Below are 20,866 nucleotides of genomic sequence, written 5' to 3'. Positions count from 1 at the left end.
TTTCCCCCACTAGGTGGGAAATTAGGGTCACCCTCTGAAAACTATACAAATGCTCCCACCTAATTAAAATTGAATATTTACTTTTTGAAAATAATGAGAACATTTGTGTAATTTCCAGTTATTTAATTTGAAAGTTAAAGGTAAAACCAAATTGATCTGTGTTTAGGAGGGAGACCGAAATCCTAATCAAGTGAACAGAGCCAACGAAGAATTATGTAGACAAAAACTAAATTGGTTGGTTTCTGTCTGTCTGTCCTCATCTATCTTTCTCTCTCTTTCTCTCCCTCTCAACCCTAACTCTTTCTCTCTCCCCACCCACAAACCCATCTCTCCCTCTCTCTTCTCCACCCTCAGTTCACGCCTCCACTGCTTAGCAGTTATCTAATTAGCTCATCTAGTGGGAATAATACTAATTAACCCTTAAGAATATTCCAATCTCGAATATTGGAGCCCATACACGTGGCAAAGTCTCAACTAGTTAAATAGTCTGGCTTACCTTTTTGGTCGCACCCAGTAGCGTGGAAAGTCAACTTCACTTTAACACATCAAGCAATGATATCATACTTGTGTTCTCACGCCCATATTGGATATTCAGTAGTGAATAGAGAGACTTCCATTTTGCCTTTTTTAAACTTCCACAAGAGGGAAACAAAAATGAGGAATATTACTAGAAGCAGCATAGCCACCAAGCCTTGTGTTGTTATTCTACTGTTTCTTGCTTTGTGTATTGGTATACAATCTAAGACTGAATCAACTCACACTCATTGCAAAGCATGGCTTGTCCAATCCATTCCCACAGACATGCCTTATCTTCCTCGTGTTCCCGGTGTTCTTTCCACTGGTAATCACTAGTTATCTCACTTTAATACATGTTTATAAATTCTTGTCACTTCCATGCATTGAAGCGAACTGTTTATTCTTTTTGCTATTTTCTTTTGGATGCTTTAGCCGATGTTTTTCGGTGGTTGGCGGGAAATTCTACTCAGAGTTTGGATATAATTGCTCAATACTGGCAGCTCTTGTCTCAACCTGATGATCCTCGGTCTGGTGACTATGGCTACTCTAAAGCTGACATGGAGAAATTTGGAGTTAATGATGGTTTTAGAGTCTATAAATCGATTGAAGATGCCGCTGATCGCAAGGCCAAAGTTAGGTATATCTCTAAGTTTTATAATTGTCTTATTCTGATTGCATTTTGGTTCAAAGGAAATTTGTATTTACTAATTCTTTTGAGCAAAGGAATAGTGTCATTGCACCATAATGGTATATCCAAATTGGTTATTGTAGAGAAAAATGATGTTTTCTCATTCTGGTGTGAAGGGCGCGACCCGCGCTCCATTTACACCTAGGCAAGACGCGACCCACCCTCATGCTTTGGCGACCTCTAGTGATTTAAGCGCGACCCGCGCTCCAACTTATTTCAGTACGAATTTGCCCTTTTTCGGAAGTTTCCTGAAAAAGTATAAATATAGGTTTTTTCCGTAGAAACCTAACTTTTCCAAAGCCAAGAAAGAGAGAGCTTATAAGAGAGCAATTCTTTGTGAATTGAGTGTTCATTCTTTGTGAGTGGATTGGAGACTTGTAACTGTTATTAGGACATCTAGTAAAGTTTGGAACTCACAGTGTGGAAGTAGACAAATTGCCGAACTACGATATATCTCGTCTTGTGGTTTGTTATTATTTTACATTAATTGTTTTACTTTATATATTTGTTATTTGATATTGAGAAGTGTTGGGATATTGCTTGGAGGGTGTTGAAGTTTTGTCTAGTAAAAAGGATTGATCCTTGTGTAGGATTGATCTATTGTAGTGGATAACGTTGTTTCCGCAGTGTGGTGTCTAGAAGACCACAAGTTTCTGGTCAGTAGAGATGTTACCTTTGATGAGACTTCCGTGTTATCTTTCGCAGTTTCTAAGAAAGCCGAAAGCGTAATGGTGAGTCATAGAAGTTTAAATTTCACCGAGCTTGAGTTGTTTGATCACGCCAGATGATTGGTTAGATCATGATGAAGTACCAAATCATGGAACACAAAGAACAATGGGAAGAAGAGAGAAAGAGCATCCATGAACTTGTAGTGCCGACCACAGCCAAAGAGACAAGTTAAAGAAGTGCACAAGTATGGGCACGAAGCCGGTGAAACACTATGGTCATGTGGATTTAGTGGCATATGACCGAATATCGAAGATGATGAGCGGATAGCTTTAAGAAAGTTTGTTTAGAGATGTTCATTACGAGAGATTGGTTGGTAGCTTTGCAAGCGAGATGAAATCTCTTGATAAAAATCACACATGGGACCTAGTTTTATTGCGAAAAGCGGCAAAAGGACTATCGGCAAATAAATGGGTGTTGAGGAAAGAAAGAGGTCATTCCCGAGTCCGACAAGATCGGGTACAAAACAAAAGTAGTAGCAAAGGGTTTTTCACGTAAGGAAGGAGTTGACTACAATGAGGTATTTTCCCGGTGGTCAAACATATCGTCCCATTCGTGTGTTATTAAGTTTAGTTTGCTCACTTCAACTTGGAGTTAAAGCAACTCGATGGAAAACCGCTTTCTTGCATGGGGACTTGGAGGAATAGATCTATATGAGACAACCCGGGGCGGTTTGTCGTTCTTTGAAAAAGATCATGTACGCAAATTGAATCGGTCATTTCATGCGGGTTAAAGCAATCGCCTAAAGCAATGGTACAAACGCTTTGACACGTTCATGATCAAACATGAGTACAACCGAAATAAGTATGATTGTTGTGTTTAGTTTCAGAAGTTTTCGTGGTAATGACTTCATCTATCTCCGCTTTATGTGGATGACATGCTTATTGCTTCCAAAAGCATGGTGGAGATAGACAAGTTGAAATCTCAACTTAGCTCTGAGTTTGAAATGAAAGACTTAGGTGGAGTCAAGAAGATACTGGGTATGGAGATTGACAGAGATAGGCAGAATCGACGGATAGTTGTATTTCAGAAGAAATACTTTCAGAAAGTACTTTCGCGTTTTGGTATGGAGAATGCAAAGTCGGTTTCTACGCCTTTGGCTGGGCATTTTAGGCTTTCAGCTAAGTTCTCTCCTAGTTCGGTGGAGGAACAAAAACATATGACACATGTTCCTTATGTTAATGCAGTGGGCAGTTTGATATATGCTATGGTGTGCACACGCCCAGACATTTCACAGGTAGTTATTGTTGTAAACAGGTATATGACTAATCTTGGAAAGCAGTGAAATGGGTATTAAGGTACTTGAAGGGTACCTTGGATGTGAGATTAGTTTATGGTGGAGGCACTTGTTATGTCAGTGGATATGTGGATTCAGATTATACAGGTGATCTAGATAGACGACTATCGACTACTGGTTATGTGTTTATGATACATGGTGCACCGGTTAGTTGAAGGTCTATCTTTATAGGCTCTGATTGCTCTATCTCTACCGAGGCGAAGTATATGGCGTGTGAGGTGATGAAAGAGGCATTATGGCTTCGAGGTCTTCCGGATGATATGGGTATTGAAAGCGTAAGTGTTGCTTTGCATTATGATAGTTAGAGTGCTATTCATTTGGCAAAAAACCAGGTTCATCATGCTCGGACCAAGCATATTGATGTCCGTTATCACTTTATACGAGATGTCGTTGAGGATGGTGATGTAGCACTTGAGAAAGTGGACACCAATGACAATCCCCGGCCGATATGTCGACTAAGGTTGTCACCGGAGTTAAGTTCCAACACTGTTTGGACTTGCTCCAAATCCTACATACTTGACAGAGCCCTTTGTAGGCATGGCCCTTAGGGGCGGATGGACTGCGAGTTTCTGGATGGATGTGTTCTTGTTGGATGTGTTTGGCTCGGTTTTATGTGTTAAAACCTCATCGAGGTGGAGAATTGTAGAGAAAAAGGATGTTTTCTCATTCTGGTGTGAAGGGCGCGACCCGCGCTCCATTTACACCTGGGCAAGGCGTGACCCGCGCTCATGCTTTGGCGACTTCCAGTGATTTAAGCGTGACCCGCACTCAACTTTGCCTGGTCTAGGGCGCGACCCGCGCTCCACCTTATTTCATCACGAATTTGCCATTTTTCGGAAGTTTAAATATAGGTTTTTTCTGTAGAAACCTAACTTTTCCAAAACCAAGAAAGAGAGAGATTATAAGAGAGTAATTCTTTGTGAGTTGAGTGTTCATTCTTTGTAAGTAGATTGAGAGACTTGTAATCTATTATTCCGAACATCTAGTAAAGCTTGGAACTCGCAGTGTGGAAGTAGGCAAATTGCCGAACCACGATATATCTCGTCTTGTGGTTTGTTCTTCTTTTATATTAATTGTTTTACTTTATATACTTGTTATTTGATATTGAGAAGTGTTGGGATATTGCTTGGAGGGTGTTGAAGTCTTGTCTAGTAAGAATGATTGATCCTTGTGTAGGATTGATCTATTGTAGTGGGTAACGTTGTTTCCGCAGTATTATATTCACAACAGTTATGGATATTGCAATGTACTCTGTGAGGGGGAAATTGATTATTTGGTCTTACTAAACAGTCCACATAGTGTTGTACGTTTCAGTATTCTTGTTGAAATGACAGCTCAATTTCTCAATGTTGTTTCCATTAAGAACATATTGGAAACAAATTTTAAAAGCAGATTGGGGATTGTTTTTTTCCGTCAGTCATTTGATTGATTAAAGTGTCTATTCAGTATACTATCTGATCTATTTTTATGAATGCAAAGTTGTCTGTCTGATAGATCAAAATGTTGTAAAACAGGATACATTTTTCTGACCAACTAAGATAACATGGGATAAGGCGTGTCCCCAATCAATGGTTATGTTTATGAAGTTCTTCTCTGGGTTCTCTCTAGACAAACAGTTATCAAATTTCTACTTGTTTTAGGACACTGTGTCCTTGGCCTGTTGATCCAGTGCAAATGAGTTGGATCATTTTTAGTAATATTCGATGGACATTTGTTACGGTAACGGAACTGAAACTTAGGTTCTGGCTTTGTTATATAGGTTTTTACAGCATTCTGGGGTCTATCCTGATTACACAAAGGAACCATCAAGCCTGGCTTTAGGAAGGCCAAATGTGGAGAATGTGACCTTACTGCTTGGGGACTGGTGGGGATCTGGTATTGTTCATTCAAAAGTTTGGATATCAGATCACAAAGACGTCTATATTGGATCTGCCAACAATGATTGGAAATCTCTGACTCAGGTATGCTGATAGTTTTCAGTGAAAAGATTCTATATTCAGCACTGATGAAAGGTGGCAGTTCTGTTTTTCTTTTTATGTTTGTATTTGTGCTTAACTTGATGTGAGAAAGACTAGGATTTAAACTAGGGGACAATTCAAACACTAACCAGTAGTCAAAATCTTGAACGGTGTAAAACATGAGATACTAAAATGAGCACTGCTGTGTAAAATGTGCATTAACCTATACAGTGGAGCTATAATATTAGTTGGTAACAGAACATGTTTCTCCCCAGTAATCTGCTTATTCGACCTTCTGCACATAATTAGTATTATTAGATCTATAGGATGTAAAAAATAAGAAATTATTCTTCGATACCTAAAAAAAGGAGAACTTAAAATAAGCAGCTGAAACAACCATAGGATCACCAGACGACAAAGTTTGAATGTTGCAATTGGTTATGCTCTGAACAGAGAGCAGTTTGTGACAGTGTCATGAATCCTATACACTTTATTCAGTTTAATGTGAGAGGAGCCTCCAATCCATTACCTGTGATGGCTTTGATCTCTGCAGCAGCTCTATGTTTAATGAATTGCTTTCCTTTAAACACTAGTTTGTTACGCATATGCCACATGGAAGTGTCTAAGCGAATTGACGTGTTGTTTTGTATTGGTAGGGAAATTAGTATAAAATAATTCTTAAGTTTTAACAGGATCTTTTAGCACATGTTAATCACATAACAATACTCGTAAATAAATCACATACCTTTGTCCAAAGTCATGCTTGTATGCAAGGATCTTTAATGGGGGAGAACTAGGTTTCTCTCTCTTAGCCTATAAACCTTAATTGTGTATTGAATGATATTGATTGATGGAAATCAATACATATTTATAGGTGGAGAGAGGACCTTAGTTTCCTAATTCATAAGATTTCCATTATCCATCATGGTAGGAATATTGTAATTAAGGATAGGCTTTTGTTTAGTAAACCACTATAATTGGCAATTTATGAGTAAACCAATATACCCTATATTCTCTATGGACCATATGTAGGGTTTCTGTTATTAGGAAATTCTTGTGTTTAGAATATTTCCAACAGTCTCCCACTTGGTCCATATGAGAATAATATTGTTTATGGTTTAATTTAGAAAACATTAGGCGCACATAAATGCCGAGTTAACATTTAATGGTTATCGTAAATACCATAGTTAATAGAATCATTAATGTGAGTCATAGCGGTTCCATGCAAATTAAGCTACATGGTTCCTTCTATGTACCACAACACCAATGATCTTCTCAACTAGGTCTTAAGTAAGAAGTATCAATAATGGTCCAATAATGTCTTATCAAAAAACTATTTCTGTTATCATTCATCCATTCACTTATATGTGCATAAATAATGGAAAACAAAAAATTCAGAACATTCTAAATGAGCTCAAAATTATGTCAATTTAATAAGCACTAAACAAAATCCACAAAATAACAACTACTGGCGACACTCAAGACCCATACTTTCAGCATGCTGCTTGAATATTCATAACTGAGGTTGAGAGGCAATTAGATAAAAATGTGAAAATTGTAAGATCTGATAGAGGTGGTGAATTTTATGGAAGGTATGATGAGACAGGACAACGTCGACGTTGTCCTGGTCCTTTCGCTAAACTCCTTGAGCATCTTGGAATATGTGCTTAGTACACAATGCTAGGTTCTCTTTGGCAAAATGGTGTAGTTGAAAGATGCAATAGAACTCTTATGGACATGGTTAGGAGTATGAAGAGTAATTCTAACTTACCTATATCGTTGTGGATGCATGCTCTTAAAACTACAGTGTATATCTTGAATAGGGTCCCCAGTAAGGCAGTTCTAAAGACTACTTTTGAATTGTGGAAAGGATGGAAACCCAGTTTAAGACATTTACACATTTGGGGATGCCTAACAGAAACAAGAGTGTATAACCCACAAGAAAGGAAATTGGATCCGAAAACCATTAGTGGTTTCTTCATTGGTTATCCAGAAAAGTCCAAAGGGTATAAGTTTTACTGTCCTAATCATATTACAAGAATAGCTGAAACCGGAAATTTGAGAATGGCGAAGTCAGGGGGGAGTGACAAAATTAAAGAAGTTGTCATTCAAGAAATTCTGGTACAATTTCCCATACCACGAATTACTAATGATATTGTTGTTCCTCGTTGACCTTGTCAATAACAAAGAGCAACATATGTGTAGGAAGAGAGACAATAAAAGTTGGGTCTCAAAGTGAGACCCATCCTCTATTTATAATAACAGAGTTACAGTGTACATAGGTTGGGCCAAAGTATAGGCCCAATAGGACTAATATTACAATACTCCCCCTCAAGCTGGTGCGAAGATATCCAATAGACCCAACTTGCCAATGGAAGAATTTAAGATCGTGAGGTCCCAATCGGGTTTGGTAAGAGTATCGCTAAATGCGTGCCTTAGTCCTAACAAAGCGACGGGAGACAATCCGGAATGAACTTTCTCCCCGAGAAAATGCACATCAATCTCTACGTGGCTTAGTCCGCTTCATATAATCTTGAATCTGGCTAAATGGATGGCGGACTTGATTGTCACGATGGAAGACGGATGATCCGATCGGCAAAACCAAGCTCTCCCAAAATAGATCGCGAACCACATAATCTTACAAGTGCCCAAAACTAGGGCACGATATCTTCGCCAGATGATCCGGCGACAACAGACCGCTTATGGCTTTTCCATGAGATAAGGTGATTCCCACGAAAAGCACATAAGTTCCAGAGTGGAACAATCTGTCAATAGAACCTCCATAATCGAATTAGTGTAAGATTAAAGGGACCCCGCGGAACCGCCGCGATAGAAGAGACCTAAGCCGGCAAGACTTTGGTACTTTAGGAATACGCTCCATCGCATCCATATGAGATTGACGTGGAGCATGCATGAACCGACTAACTCTACTCACGATATAAAGCAATGTCCGGTCTAGTATTAACTAGATAAATAAGGCTCAACAAGGCGTACCGATTAGTCGATGGATCTGACAATAATGGTCCCTCGTCGCGAACTAACCTACCGTTAGGCACCATAGGAGTAGAAACTGGTCGACAACCCAACATCCCTGTATCAGTCAGATGATCTAGAACATACTTTCGCTGAGATAAGGAGATTCCTTGGGATTACGTGCAATCTCAATGCCAAGAAAGTAACGTAGAGGACCCAAGTTTTAACCTCAAAGACTTCCTGCGGATTCCTTAATTTGTCTAATGCCCGACGATTGTCTCTCGTAATAATAATGTCGCCCACATATACAAGCGGATAAGTCGCGCCCCCGAGAGTTCCAAGAACAAACAATGTTTGGTGCGAGTGGCACCGGTAAATCCATCTTGTAGCACAACCTCATTTGAATCCATCGAACCCGGGCTCGTGGTGATTGCTTGAGCCCATATAAAGACTTACGGAGTCGACAAACTTTCCCAGCATACTCCCCCTCACCACGAAAGCCTGGTGGGGGATCCATGTAAATTGTCTCGGCCAGATCTCCGTGAAGGAAGGCATTATTTACATCTAACTGATGAAGAGGCCAATCATAAGAGGCAGCTAGGGAAATAAGAAGTCGAACAGATTTTAACTTGGCTACCGGAGCAAAGGCCGCACCAAAGTCACGTCTAGATACCTGTGTAAATCCCTTAGCAACCAAACAGGCCTTATATCGTTCAACTTTACCATCTGCCAAGTACTTCACTATAAAAACCCATTTGCATCCAACAGGGCGAGTCTTGGGAGGTAAAGCAACCATTTCCCAAGTCCGATTACGCTTTCGAGGTGTCATCTCACCGCGTAAATGGCGGCTACCCAACGCGGATTTGTGAGCCTCGAACCGATCGCGGTATCCGAATGGAGGAAACCGAAGTCAGATATGTCTGATAGGAAGCAGATACACCCTGATAAGAGACAAACTACGCAATAGGATGGTTAGTGGGAAAACCGTATTTGTCTGGGGGATGCCTGGTCCTGGAAGGAAATCGAGGGGGATCAACAACAGGAGAATCAACAGGAGCAATCATAGGGGAGTCAACAGTAGGAGCAATCACAGTAGGTAGATCACTAGAAGGTGAAGGAATGTTACTTGAGGCAGTGGGCAGAGCATGAGCATGAGTAGAAGTGCGACGACACCTATAATGGTTTAGTAGGGGGGACCACCAGAGAAGTATCAAAGATAGGAACAGGATAAACAGCGGAAGACGCCTCCTTTGGGGAAGACAAAGGTTCCTGCACAGATGTATAAGGACCAAAATATGCACTATGCTCAACAAATGTGACATCCAAGGTATGATAGAGGCGACGACTAGGTGGATGATAACAACGATACTGAATGGATTTATCATCCAATTTGGTCCGCATAGGACTCTTATCATGAACATAGCAAACACAGCCAAACACCCGGGGAATAATGGGAAACAGAACACGACTGGGGTATACAACTTGAAGAGGGGCCTTACCATTAAGAACTCTACTGGTTGTGCGGTTTCGAAGGTAGGCAGCGGTAAGAACCGCATAATGCCAATAGGACTAAGGAACATGCATACCTTGCAACAAACACCGAACTACATCCATAAGACTCCGATTTTTTCGTTCAGCAACACCATTTTGCTCAGGTGTATAAGGACATGTCAGTTGTTGAAGGATAACCTGTTGGTTAAGACGGGTGACAAATTCGTTGGAAACATACTCCTTCGCATTATCAGACCGAAGTCTGCGAACCACGATATTGAACTGAGTTTTAATGAGCTGGAGAAACTGAGTGAAAACAGGAGAACCTCGATTTCTTGCGAAGTAAAAGATCCAAGTACACCGAGTATGGTCATCTATAAAGGTCACGTAGTACCTATGGCCAGAGAGGGTAGTCACAGGAGAAGTGCCCCAAACATCCGTATGAATCACATCAAACATACAAGGAGATCTAGAAATGCGAGGAATATAAGAATGCACGCATGTTTAGACAAAGAACAATTATCACAATGAAAAAAGTATTTTTGCATGCTTTTATTAATTCAAGAAATAAAGTACATAGATACTTGAAGTTGACATGGCCCAACCGAAAGCATGCCAACTTTTCAAAGACTTCGCCAGAAAACAAATAACGGCCCGACACGAGCAACACACTAGCATGCAAACTCGATCGCGGTGGAGCAGGTACTGGAACAAGGGGGAGATCTCCAAAGTAGTATAGTCCCGCAAGATTTCATAGCCCCTGCCAAAAATCTGCCTCATACTCAGGTTCTGAAGATAACAAGAATAGGGTAAGAAAACAACAGAACAGTGATAATCTTTAGCAAGACGACTAACGGATAACGATAGCTAAGTGCTAAGTTAGGAACATGTAAAGCCCGACTCTAAAAAGAGATAGCGGGGATAATCGAACAAGTACCTTTACGGGTAATAGTGGTGTATGAGCCATCCATGGCGGACGTGATGTGAAAAGGGTGTGCTATCGACAATAATCTAGACTCACGGTCATATGATCATTTGCCGGGAATCAAGGACCCAACCGGATGGAGGCGGGGAACGAACATGGAACGCAAAGAGGTGTACCGCGGGCGGATCATGGCGTAAGCATACTAGATGTCCCCTCATGTAGAGACAGCATGCATAAGCTGTGTCTTTGGGTAAAAGTCCCAGAATCCTCAGAAATTCCCCCTGAATGATGACTAGCAGAAATATCAGCAATAGCTGTAATACGAGGCTTGCTGCCTCCTAAGCCCCTCGACCCCCTCTTGGGACGAAGCTCTGGATGCAACTGATAGCAACTATTAATAAGGTGGCCACTGCCCTTGCAATGATCACAAAAGCGTCCACGAGTGTTCCCGGATGTAATAGTAGAACGAAAGCCAACAGAAGACCCTTGGGGTCGAGTAGTAGCAATAAACGCCATCTGATCAGCAGAAGACGGTGCATCAGAAACCACTGGAGAAGAAGTAATCCGAACACGACGCTCATGTTTCTCAATAACGGCATACGCCTTACCAAGAGAACTTGAGTGCAGTATTGAGAACTTGAGTGCGAATGGCTTCAAAATCAGAGTGAAGACCAATAAGGAACTGATGAACTCTCTATTTCTCCTCATGCTTCTGAAGAGCGGCCATAATAGTCGGTGTCATACCAATAATCTTGGATAGGTGTGTAAAGCTCCTCCCCCGCTTCTTCAAGTACCCAAAGTAAGCTAAGACGGAAAAGAGCTCCTGTGTGGCGACCCAACTCACGGTAGAGCTCATAAATTCGAACCTCATTGTTCGTGAAGAGCATACATTTCGGAGAGAGCAGCCCACAAACCATCAACAAAGTGTCATAAAAAGGTAAACATCTCATAGACATCGGGCTCCATAGAGTTGAACAACCAACTTAGAATCATACAATTGGTCATGGACCAACTATTGTAGGTAGTGGTCCAGATTAATGGACAAATCATCTTGTTGGGAACAAGCCAATCCATCTTCCCTTTGGCCCCCAAAAAATTTTTTTAAACGTAACGAGCCCAAGAGTGGAAATTCGCCCATTAAGAAGAGCGGTAGTAATTTTCTTCGAAGAAGAGAAATTATACAACAAGGAGACATCATCCGTAGGGTGGTGGCTAGGGTTTGATCTCCTTCTCTCTTCCTGTTTTTTTTGATACCATGTAGAAAGAGAGACAGTAAAAGTTGGGTCTCAAAGTGAGACCCATTCTCTATTTATAATAACAGAGTTACAATGTACATAGGTTGGGCCCAAGTATAGGCCCAATAGGACTAATATTACAATAATATGAATGATCAACAACTCCATAATGAGGTTGTTGCTATTGAACAACCTGTTAATGCACCACAAGAAGTAGCATTAAGAAGATCTTAAAGACCAAGAAGATCAGCTATTTCAGATGATTACGTGGTGTATTTACAGGAATCAGAATTTAACATAGGGATTACTAAAGATCCAGTCACGTATTCACAAGCCATTAAATGCAGCAAGCGATTTCGCTAAATGGATTGATGCCATGAATCACAAGATGAAATCTATGGAACTTAATGATGTATGGGTATTAGTCGAATTAACTAAAGGACAAAAGACAGTCGAAAACAGATTGGTTATTTAAGACCAAATACAACTCTCAAGGTAAAATCGACAAACATAAAGCTAGACTTGTTGCCAAAGGTTTTACTCAACAAGAAGGCGTTGATTACAATGAGACCTTCTCTCGAGTTTCTAAGAAGGACTCTCTGAGAATCATTATGGCATTGGTTGCTCATTTTGACTTAGAGCTACATCAAATGGATGTGAAAATGGCTTTTTTGAATGGGAGTTTCGACGAGGAAGTCTATATGGTTCAACCAAAAGGCTTCATAAAAGAAGGAAAGGAAAATATGGTCTGTAGGTTAAAGAAATCAATAAATGGACTTAAACAAACTTCCCGACAATGGTACAAAAAGTTTCATAGTACCATTAGTTCCTTTGGGTTTACTAAAAACATTGTTGATCAATGTATATACTTGAAAATAAGTGGGAGTAAGTTTATCCTTTTGGTTCTGTATGTTGATGACATTTTACTTGCCAGCAGTGATCTTGGTCTATTACATGACACCAAGGATTTTCTTTCCAAACACTTTGAAATGAAAGATATGGGTGAGGTATCCTACCTGATAGGAATAGAAATATTTCATGATAGGATTGTCTCAGAAGGCTTACATTAACAAAGTTTTGGAAAGATTTAACATGTCCATGTGCGATCCAAATGTTGTTCCAATTCAAAAAGGGGATAAGTTCAGCTTAAGTCAATGTCTTAAGATTGAATTGGAACGAGAACGAATGAAAGATATGCCTTATGCTTTTCTTCTAAGTTGTAGGGAGTTTGATGTATGCACACTAGGCCAGACATTAGTTTTGCAGTCGGCATGCTAGGTAGATATCAAGGCAATCTAGGGCTTGACTATTGGAAAGCCACTTAGAAAGTGCCAAGGTATTTGCAAGGGACAAAGGATTATATGCTCACATATAAGAAAGATGACCATCTTGAGGTAGTTGATTACACAGATTTAGATTTTAGTGGATGTGTAGATAGTAGGAAAAACATTTTTGGTTGTGTTCCATTTATTTGGAGGAGCAGTTTCATGGAAAAGTGCAAAACAGACTATTATTACATCATCTACTATGGAAGCTGAATTTGTAGCATGCTTTGAGGCTACAGTTCATGGATTATGGTTGCGGAATTTCATTTCAGGACTTAGAGTTATGGACTCTATATCTAAGCCGTTGAGAATTCACTGTGATAATGCCACAGTTGTATTCTTTTCGAAAAAAGATAGGTATTCTAAAGGTATTAAACACATGGAAATGAAATACCTTTCAGTCAAGGAAGAAGTTCGGAACCAGAGAGTGAAATTGACCACATTAGTATGAGTGTTAAAATAGCAGATCCACTTACGAAAGGGCTATCACCCAAGGTATTTAAGCAGCATGCTGAAAGTATGGGTCTTGAGTGTTGTCAGCAGTTGTTATTTTGTGGATTTTGTTTATTGCTTATTAAATTGACATAATTTTGAGCTCATTTTAGAATGTTTTGAATTTTCTGTTTTTCATTATTTATGCACATGTAAGTGAATGGATGAATGATAACAGAAATAGTTTTTGATAAGACATTATTGAACCATTATTGATACTACTTACTTAAGACCTAGTTGAGAAGATCATTGGAGTTGTGGTACATGGAAGGAACCATGTAGCTTAATTTGCATGAAACCACTATGACTCACATTAATGATTCTATTAACTATGGTATTTACGATAACCATTAAATGTTAACTTGGCATTTACGCGCGCCTAATGTTTTCTAAATTAAACCATAAACGATATTATCCTCCTATGGACCAAGTGGGAGACTGTTGGAAATATTCTAAACACAAGAATTTCCTAATAACTGAAACCCTAGATATGGCCCATAGAGAATATAGGGTATATTGGTTTACTTAGAAATTTCCGATTATAGTAGTTTACTAAACATAAGTCTTTCCTTAATTACAATATTCCTACCATGATGGATAGTGGAAATCTTATGAATTAGGAAACTAAGGTCCTTTCTCCACCTATAAATATGTATTGATTTCCATCAATCAATATAATTCAATACACAATTAAGGTTTATAGGCTAAGAGAGAGAAACCTAGTTCTCCCCTATTAAAGATCCTTGCATACATGCATGACTTCGGATAAAGGTATGTGATTTATTTATGAGTATTGTTATGTGATTAACATGTGCTAAAAGATCTTGTTTTTTTGCACATGTTAATCACATAACAATACTCGTAAATAAATCACATACCTTTGTCCAAAGTCATGCTTGTATGCAAGGATCTTTAATGGGGGAGAACTAGGTTTCTCTCTCTTAGCCTATAAACCTTAATTGTGTATTGAATGATATTGATTGATGGAAATCAATATATATTTATAGGTGGAGAGAGGACCTTAGTTTCCTAATTCATAAGATTTTCACTATCTATCATGGTAGGAATATTGTAATTAAGGAAAGACTTTTGTTTAGTAAACCACTATAATCGGCAATTTCTAAGTAAACCAATATACCCTATATTCTCTATGGACCATATCTAGGGTTTCCGTTATTAGGAAATTCTTGTGTTTAGAATATTTCCAACAATTAGTACCATTCATTGGCTTGAAAACAACCAAGAAAAATGAAAAACAAGAAGAGTTGTTGGAGCATGTATCTGAGGTGCACCACATGCTCCATGATTATGTATTTACATGGTGCAGACCTGGTCAGTATCTTATTTCTAAGGTGCAATCACCTCAGGCGTGCGTTAGAATATTTCTTGGTATTCCGTTGAGTTATATAATAAATATTCACTACAAATTTCTTTGGATAAGTAACTAGGAGGTCTCGGGATTGCGCCTCTAGTGAATGGATTCCTTGCTGAAACCCTTGCAAGATTAAGGACTCGGAATAGAGATGCTGTTTTTTTAATGGCATAATATTGCTTATGTCGAGACTTCCGGGTAATCTATGGACACTAAGGTTGAAGCAGGGACCTAGTCTGGTGTTAAAACTTGATCTTCGGAACTGAAAGATCTTACCATTTTCATTACAGCCTTTTGTCAATGTAATGTGCACTAATCAACTAAAGAGAGAATCAAAACTTTCCTCTTTCAAGGGATATTTTGTACTAGAATTTTTTGGCTCGATTAATTTTTTTTTGTTTAAGCAACTAGAGGGCTCTAAGTAATATGTACCTGTCTTGTAACTTTTTATCCCCCTTCATCTGAAATGTTCAGGTTGTACTATATATTTTTTTCCTCATCTTTCCTGATAGTATATAACAAACATGAGTTAAACTGTGAGAACTCACTGATTAGCTAGGTAGTAATCATGTTCACAAAGAGAGTGAACACTGCAGAAATCAGTTTCAGATAATTGTTAGCGTTTGTGATTAGAATTACTTTCTTCCATCAAAACTTAAGTTTATGCTCTGTGCCACTTAAAAGAGGAAAATGTGTTTTATAGGATAACTAGTAAACTTCCTTTGGTAAATCCAAGTTGGATTCGACCATCTTTTAGGAAGTTAAAACAAACGGCCTTGATGATTGTGTATATTTGCGCTCCTGAATTTTCTTTGACTTGAACCAATGCTATCTAGAACTAAAGTAAATTCACATGAAAGTTTAAAAGAATCAACTTAGAATACTTCAAAAGCTGTGTATCACGTTTACATTTGGCCTTCATAGATTGCTGCTTTGGATCTGGAGCAATTGAAAACCAGAAAAGTATGGTAATTGAAACTAGCTTTTACTGCTTGTGCTTGGATTTGGAAGCAAGCTTACGGCTTTGTTACTACACCATAGATTTAGACACCACACACAAAAGGATCTATTTTCAACTCATGAATTAGCAGAAGCCAATGGTTTGAACTTTTTATTCATGCCAAACTAGGGAATCCAGAAAACTTATGCTGATCTATCTTAAAATTAAATGATGTGATTCAGTGGCATTGATTTTCTAATCCTCTCATATAATGTGCTCATTTTGTTATCCTGGTTGGATAAATAAACACTTTTTGGGTGGACAATTGGAGTTCGAATTTTTTTGGATATTATAGGACGTCGCAATGTTTTGGACCAATTAACGGTGTTCCATAAAATAGTTAACTGATGCACAGAGGAAGTGACCTTCACTATAATTATTTGGGATTCTAGATGACTGGCTTGTGCATTATTGTTAACATGTTTTTAAATGAATGTATCGTAAAACTCATGTACAGCCTTCACTACGAAAACCTCTGATATATGTTATCTGTCATATGAACACTTATGTTATTGATTGTATTGACCTAAAATTGTCTATAGGTGAAAGAAGTTGGAATATATATTGTTGGCTGTCCAAAAATAGCAGATGAAGTGGAGATTTACTATAACAACCTTTGGAAACTTGCTTCTCTTAATTCTTCAGATCACACCAAAGAAGTCTGGGATCAACAGTGGCAGGTTTATAGAAAAGTTCCTTGTTGGTCACATTTTCTCAACTCCAGAGACAGGTGCAGGTATACACAATCAACAGTCAAGATATGAAGTCTTTATAAGTGGAAATCTTCAAGTTTTTAACGTCATATATCATCATAAGACTGTCAAACACAACCCCTTTTTATTGCATTTAGTTTAATAAAATTTTAAATGCTGCTTAATTTATCAAATAATGAGAGATTAATCATATATCTAAATTATGGAGTATGGACTATTGGAAGAGAAAATCCTAATGAGAGCTAGAAAGCACTGTTTGATGAACCTGCATGGTATTAGGTATTTGCTCAGATAAAGGATGACCAAGCCAATAGTTACTACTTTGTAATAATGTGGAATCAATTCATTTTGTGGCTTATGTGACTGCCTTTTTTAAACTCCTTAACCAAGAGACAGGTGCTAACATCCAAGATAGTTATATAGGGAAACTTTTGGGAGTGTGTTCATGGTAACTTGAAATACAATTTGTTTTCAATCAATGTATTATGACGTGAACCTCAGATTTACATAGCAATTACCCTTCTATCAAGTTGGGCTGAGTCTAGAGTGATACTCACTTGGTCACTTAGACATACAGACTTAAGTCCAAAGTTGCTATGTTGTTGTTTAAATTTGTTGTTACTGCATGTCCAATTACGTGGTAGGTAAATGTAACATAATACTAAGTAGATTTGTCTCATAAGCATTTGTTGACAAAGAGTATGTTTGTGCCAAGTTTGAATATAAAAGTTTGACATAAAACATATGAGCGAGTTCGAAACTAACTAGTGTTGTCGAGAGAGTTTTCACTTGTGCAATTGTGTAAGCCCTTCAGGTATGGTGATAATTTCCAGGTTTCTCAGGAGTGGTTATCTCCACATGGTCGATTAGGCAATTACCAGTTGGCTGGTGACAATAACCTTCAGGTCAGGTGGAAGGTGTCGTGACTGCTTAGGTGGACGAGAGCAAAAGCAAGTCTGTATAGAGGTGGCTCTTGTGTGATGTGGAGGTGTTGAGACTCCTCAAGCAGTAACGGCAGTGTTATGTTTCCTAGTTGCTTGGGTTGTATGCAAAAACCTATGTATATGTGTGTGTGTGTAAAAGAGGTTTGAATGAAGAAAACAAAAATAAGAAGAAGAAGACTTGAAAATGGAAAAGTGATGACTGGAAAAGCAAGCAACAATAACTAGTATGTGTTACCCCATATAAGGACTGGAACCACACAGTCCTTAACTAGGATGTTTCTGGCTAGTGAGTATACCTCCATTATACTGACAGATGCTTGAAATTCATGTCATGAGTTGTGTCCCAGTCCTCAGAATGCTTGCTAGGATGTACCTACCTTATCTTAGGCATGCAGTCCTTGTTAGCGGTTCAACAGATTGGGCTATTAGACAGAAGTGTGTGTTAACATTGTACTACGTGCTAATGGGTCCTCATTACAGTGTTGTTGAACTTGTCACTGCGCCATGTTAATACCCCATTTAATTTCCTTTGACATTGTTATGCATCTCTCCAATTGCTCTGGCCTTTGATGTACACTGGTTGCATCTTTTAATGAATTGCTGAATGACTTCTGAAGTTCATATGGGATAATGCTCTAAAGCACTTATCATGCCTATCACCCACACAAATGCTGAATACACCATTTCACAGTGGAGTTTCACATAAGTAATTCATTATATATGTATCACAATCTTGATGCTGCTTATGAGCGGAGCTCAAATAATGTTTCTCTCAATCACATATATTCGGTTAACACTCTCTAATTCTTTTCTTAACAGGTCTCCTCTTCCTAGTTATGTGAAAGTTAACCATGTAGCAGGATACCCTCTGTTAGCAGACCCCTATATGTTCCATATGCAGATCGATACTCCTGGATACAAAAATCTATCTCAAAAGAATCAATCCAGCTATCTCTCCTTTGCTCCTCCTGAGGTAATTTTGTCATGTCTATGCTTTTGTTCAGTTTGAAACTTTGGTAGAACAAATAGCAGAAAATCATTTGGCAGACTGAGAACCACTACTATTCATGAGTTTCAGGTTGGACGAGTACCTTGTACTAATGCACCATAATCAGTGCCTTAGATGCTCTCTATGTGGTCACTAAAACTTTTAACGCCTCAGTTATTTTCATGTAATTAACTGAAATAACACATGTTCTGCAGCTGTTGTTTGGAAAATTCCAGACAGATGAACAGGCATGGGTAGATACAATTAGATCTGTGGGGTTGGGAGGAACAGTTAGAATTAATACTATGGACTGGCTTGGTCAATCTCAATACATGAAGCAGGCAGTGTACTGGTCAGCCCTTTCATCTGCTATATCAGAGGTATCTACTTATTTCTAAAGTATGATCAAGTTTGTACGAACCTATTTCTGCTATTTTTTTTAGTGCCAGCATTAGTCTATGTTGGTCATCCACTCATCCATGATCCACTATTTGTTTCTTATACAATAAATGATGTTTTGCCTTTAGTTGTTGCTTATACAATGCCCTTGCTTTATTTAGGGATAAGAAGTCCACCGGGCAAAGTTTGTTGTAGATATAATCACTTTTGTAGAGAAACTTCACATCTTTATACGAAATTTTATAGTTAAATCTCGAGCTTTGTTGATGTGTACAACTCAACAGTCATGGAAAGAAAACTGAAAGTTCAATAAAAATTGATTTCTGAACAAATACTTATTCGGTTTCAACAAATACTTCTTTAGTCTTGAACTATAAAGTATTCTTATTATTTGGCCCTGTTCCCTCTTTGCATGTGATGATCAATATTCTAAAAGACTGTCCAAATTATAGGTTATCTTCTCCAAGCATGCAAAGGTCAATATACTAGTCGCCTACTGGGCTCATTTCATCAACAACACTGATCAGTACCTGAAGTCGCTTCTGTACTCGAACATTCTCTGTGCATCATCCAAGTACAATCATTGCAATGGTAAAGTAGAGATTAAGTATTATAAGGTCCCAGGGTACAATATGACCGGAGCTGCGGTACTCAATGGAACAAGCACTGGGAATGCTTATCCTGGTTATACCAGAGTGAACCATGGCAAGTATGCAGTTAGCAGTGTGCGAGCCCACATCGGAACTAGCAACCTTATATGGGATTACTTCTACACAACATCAGGTGTCAGCTTTGGTACATATGATCCTGTCATTGTCTCACAACTCCAAGGAATATTTGATGCAGATTGGAATTCACCTTATGCTATTCCAGTTGAACCCATAGATGGCTCTCAGTTTTATGCAAGTTAAAATGTGCTTGTAAACTCTTTCCAAGCTAAGCTTCCACAACATAATCAAGATAGGTTTCCCTGCCTATATTTTCAGGAATTTGAAGTTAGGAGACTGAAGTGAGCATTAATGAGCCGACTGCGAAAGGACAAAAGAGAGTCAACCTTAAACTCTAATCAACTTTCAATCGAGAATGGCTAAGAGAAGAATTTGACTGTTTCAGAGTAGATGACGTCGTTCTTCGTTTTTTTTTGTTTTTTTTATATCATTTTTTAAGTTTAATTAATCTCCAATATAAGTGTAAATTTTCTTATAGTAACTCCAACCGCAGTGAAAAATCGCTATCCTCCTATATTTTGCCAATAGCTATGGGCTAATATAGGATCTTCAACTCTAATGGTTTAGAAGTCACACGCCAAGTGAAGTGGCGTACAAGTGTACAACACATTATCCAATTTCCTTTTCTATTTCCCTCCTATTTTCTCTCCTATTCCACTATCCACAGGATCCGGTGTGAGGTCTTGCACACCATATCATGTGGTGGGTGAACTCAATGCTATCCTGTTAAATTGTATCATATATTTGAGAATGAAAATGACACGTTCACTAATTTGAAGTTGGAAGTATAACGATAGGTGAACGGTTGGAGTCTGGTTCCACAAAAAATAATAATTTGGTGGAACATTGGGCATTTCGTTTGTGTTACCATGCAATGCCCATCTTGAGAATACGAGTTCATTTTTGCTAAAAAGTTTGGTTACAGCCCAATTGAACGCCAACATGTGTGCAAATAAAATAAAATATAGAGTTTGAAATTCAGAGACAATGACGCTCCATTGGGCAATGGGCAGCAAGCTAGCTTTTGTAGCAAAATTGGGCACTTCAGTTGGGCACTTCAGTATACGGTGGTCCTAAGTGAATTCCTTAAAATGCT

The 20,866-nt window shown here is 38.7% G+C and overlaps 1 protein-coding gene across 1 annotated transcript; it reads left to right on the top strand.

Moving 5' to 3' along the window:
• Positions 1–515: 515 nt before the first annotated feature.
• On the top strand, positions 516–20,404 carry LOC147509928 (uncharacterized). The gene is made up of 7 exons (XM_086602073.1): positions 516–841; positions 949–1,153; positions 4,987–5,188; positions 16,541–16,734; positions 18,475–18,628; positions 18,859–19,023; positions 19,495–20,404. Exons 1-7 carry the CDS (start codon positions 553–555, stop codon positions 19,951–19,953), a joined length of 1,668 nt encoding a protein of 555 aa, XP_086458199.1. The 5' UTR covers positions 516–552; the 3' UTR covers positions 19,954–20,404.
• The last annotated feature ends 462 nt before the right edge of the window (positions 20,405–20,866 follow it).

Source organism: Coptis chinensis, chromosome 3, assembly GCF_015680905.1.
Source record: "Coptis chinensis isolate HL-2020 chromosome 3, ASM1568090v1, whole genome shotgun sequence".
NCBI classification, from domain to species: domain Eukaryota; kingdom Viridiplantae; phylum Streptophyta; class Magnoliopsida; order Ranunculales; family Ranunculaceae; genus Coptis; species Coptis chinensis.
Note: the sequence above shows the minus strand (reverse complement) of the source record. Positions and strands in the feature narration are given on the sequence as shown.

Coding starts and splice junctions, on each gene's coding strand:
- LOC147509928 (XM_086602073.1), top strand. CDS start 553: ATGATATCATACTTGTGTTCTCACGCCCATATTGGATATTCAGTAGTG. Junction 18,629..18,858: donor TCTCCTTTGCTCCTCCTGAG/GTAATTTTGTCA, acceptor CATGTTCTGCAG/CTGTTGTTTGGAAAATTCCA. Junction 19,024..19,494: donor TTTCATCTGCTATATCAGAG/GTATCTACTTAT, acceptor TCCAAATTATAG/GTTATCTTCTCCAAGCATGC.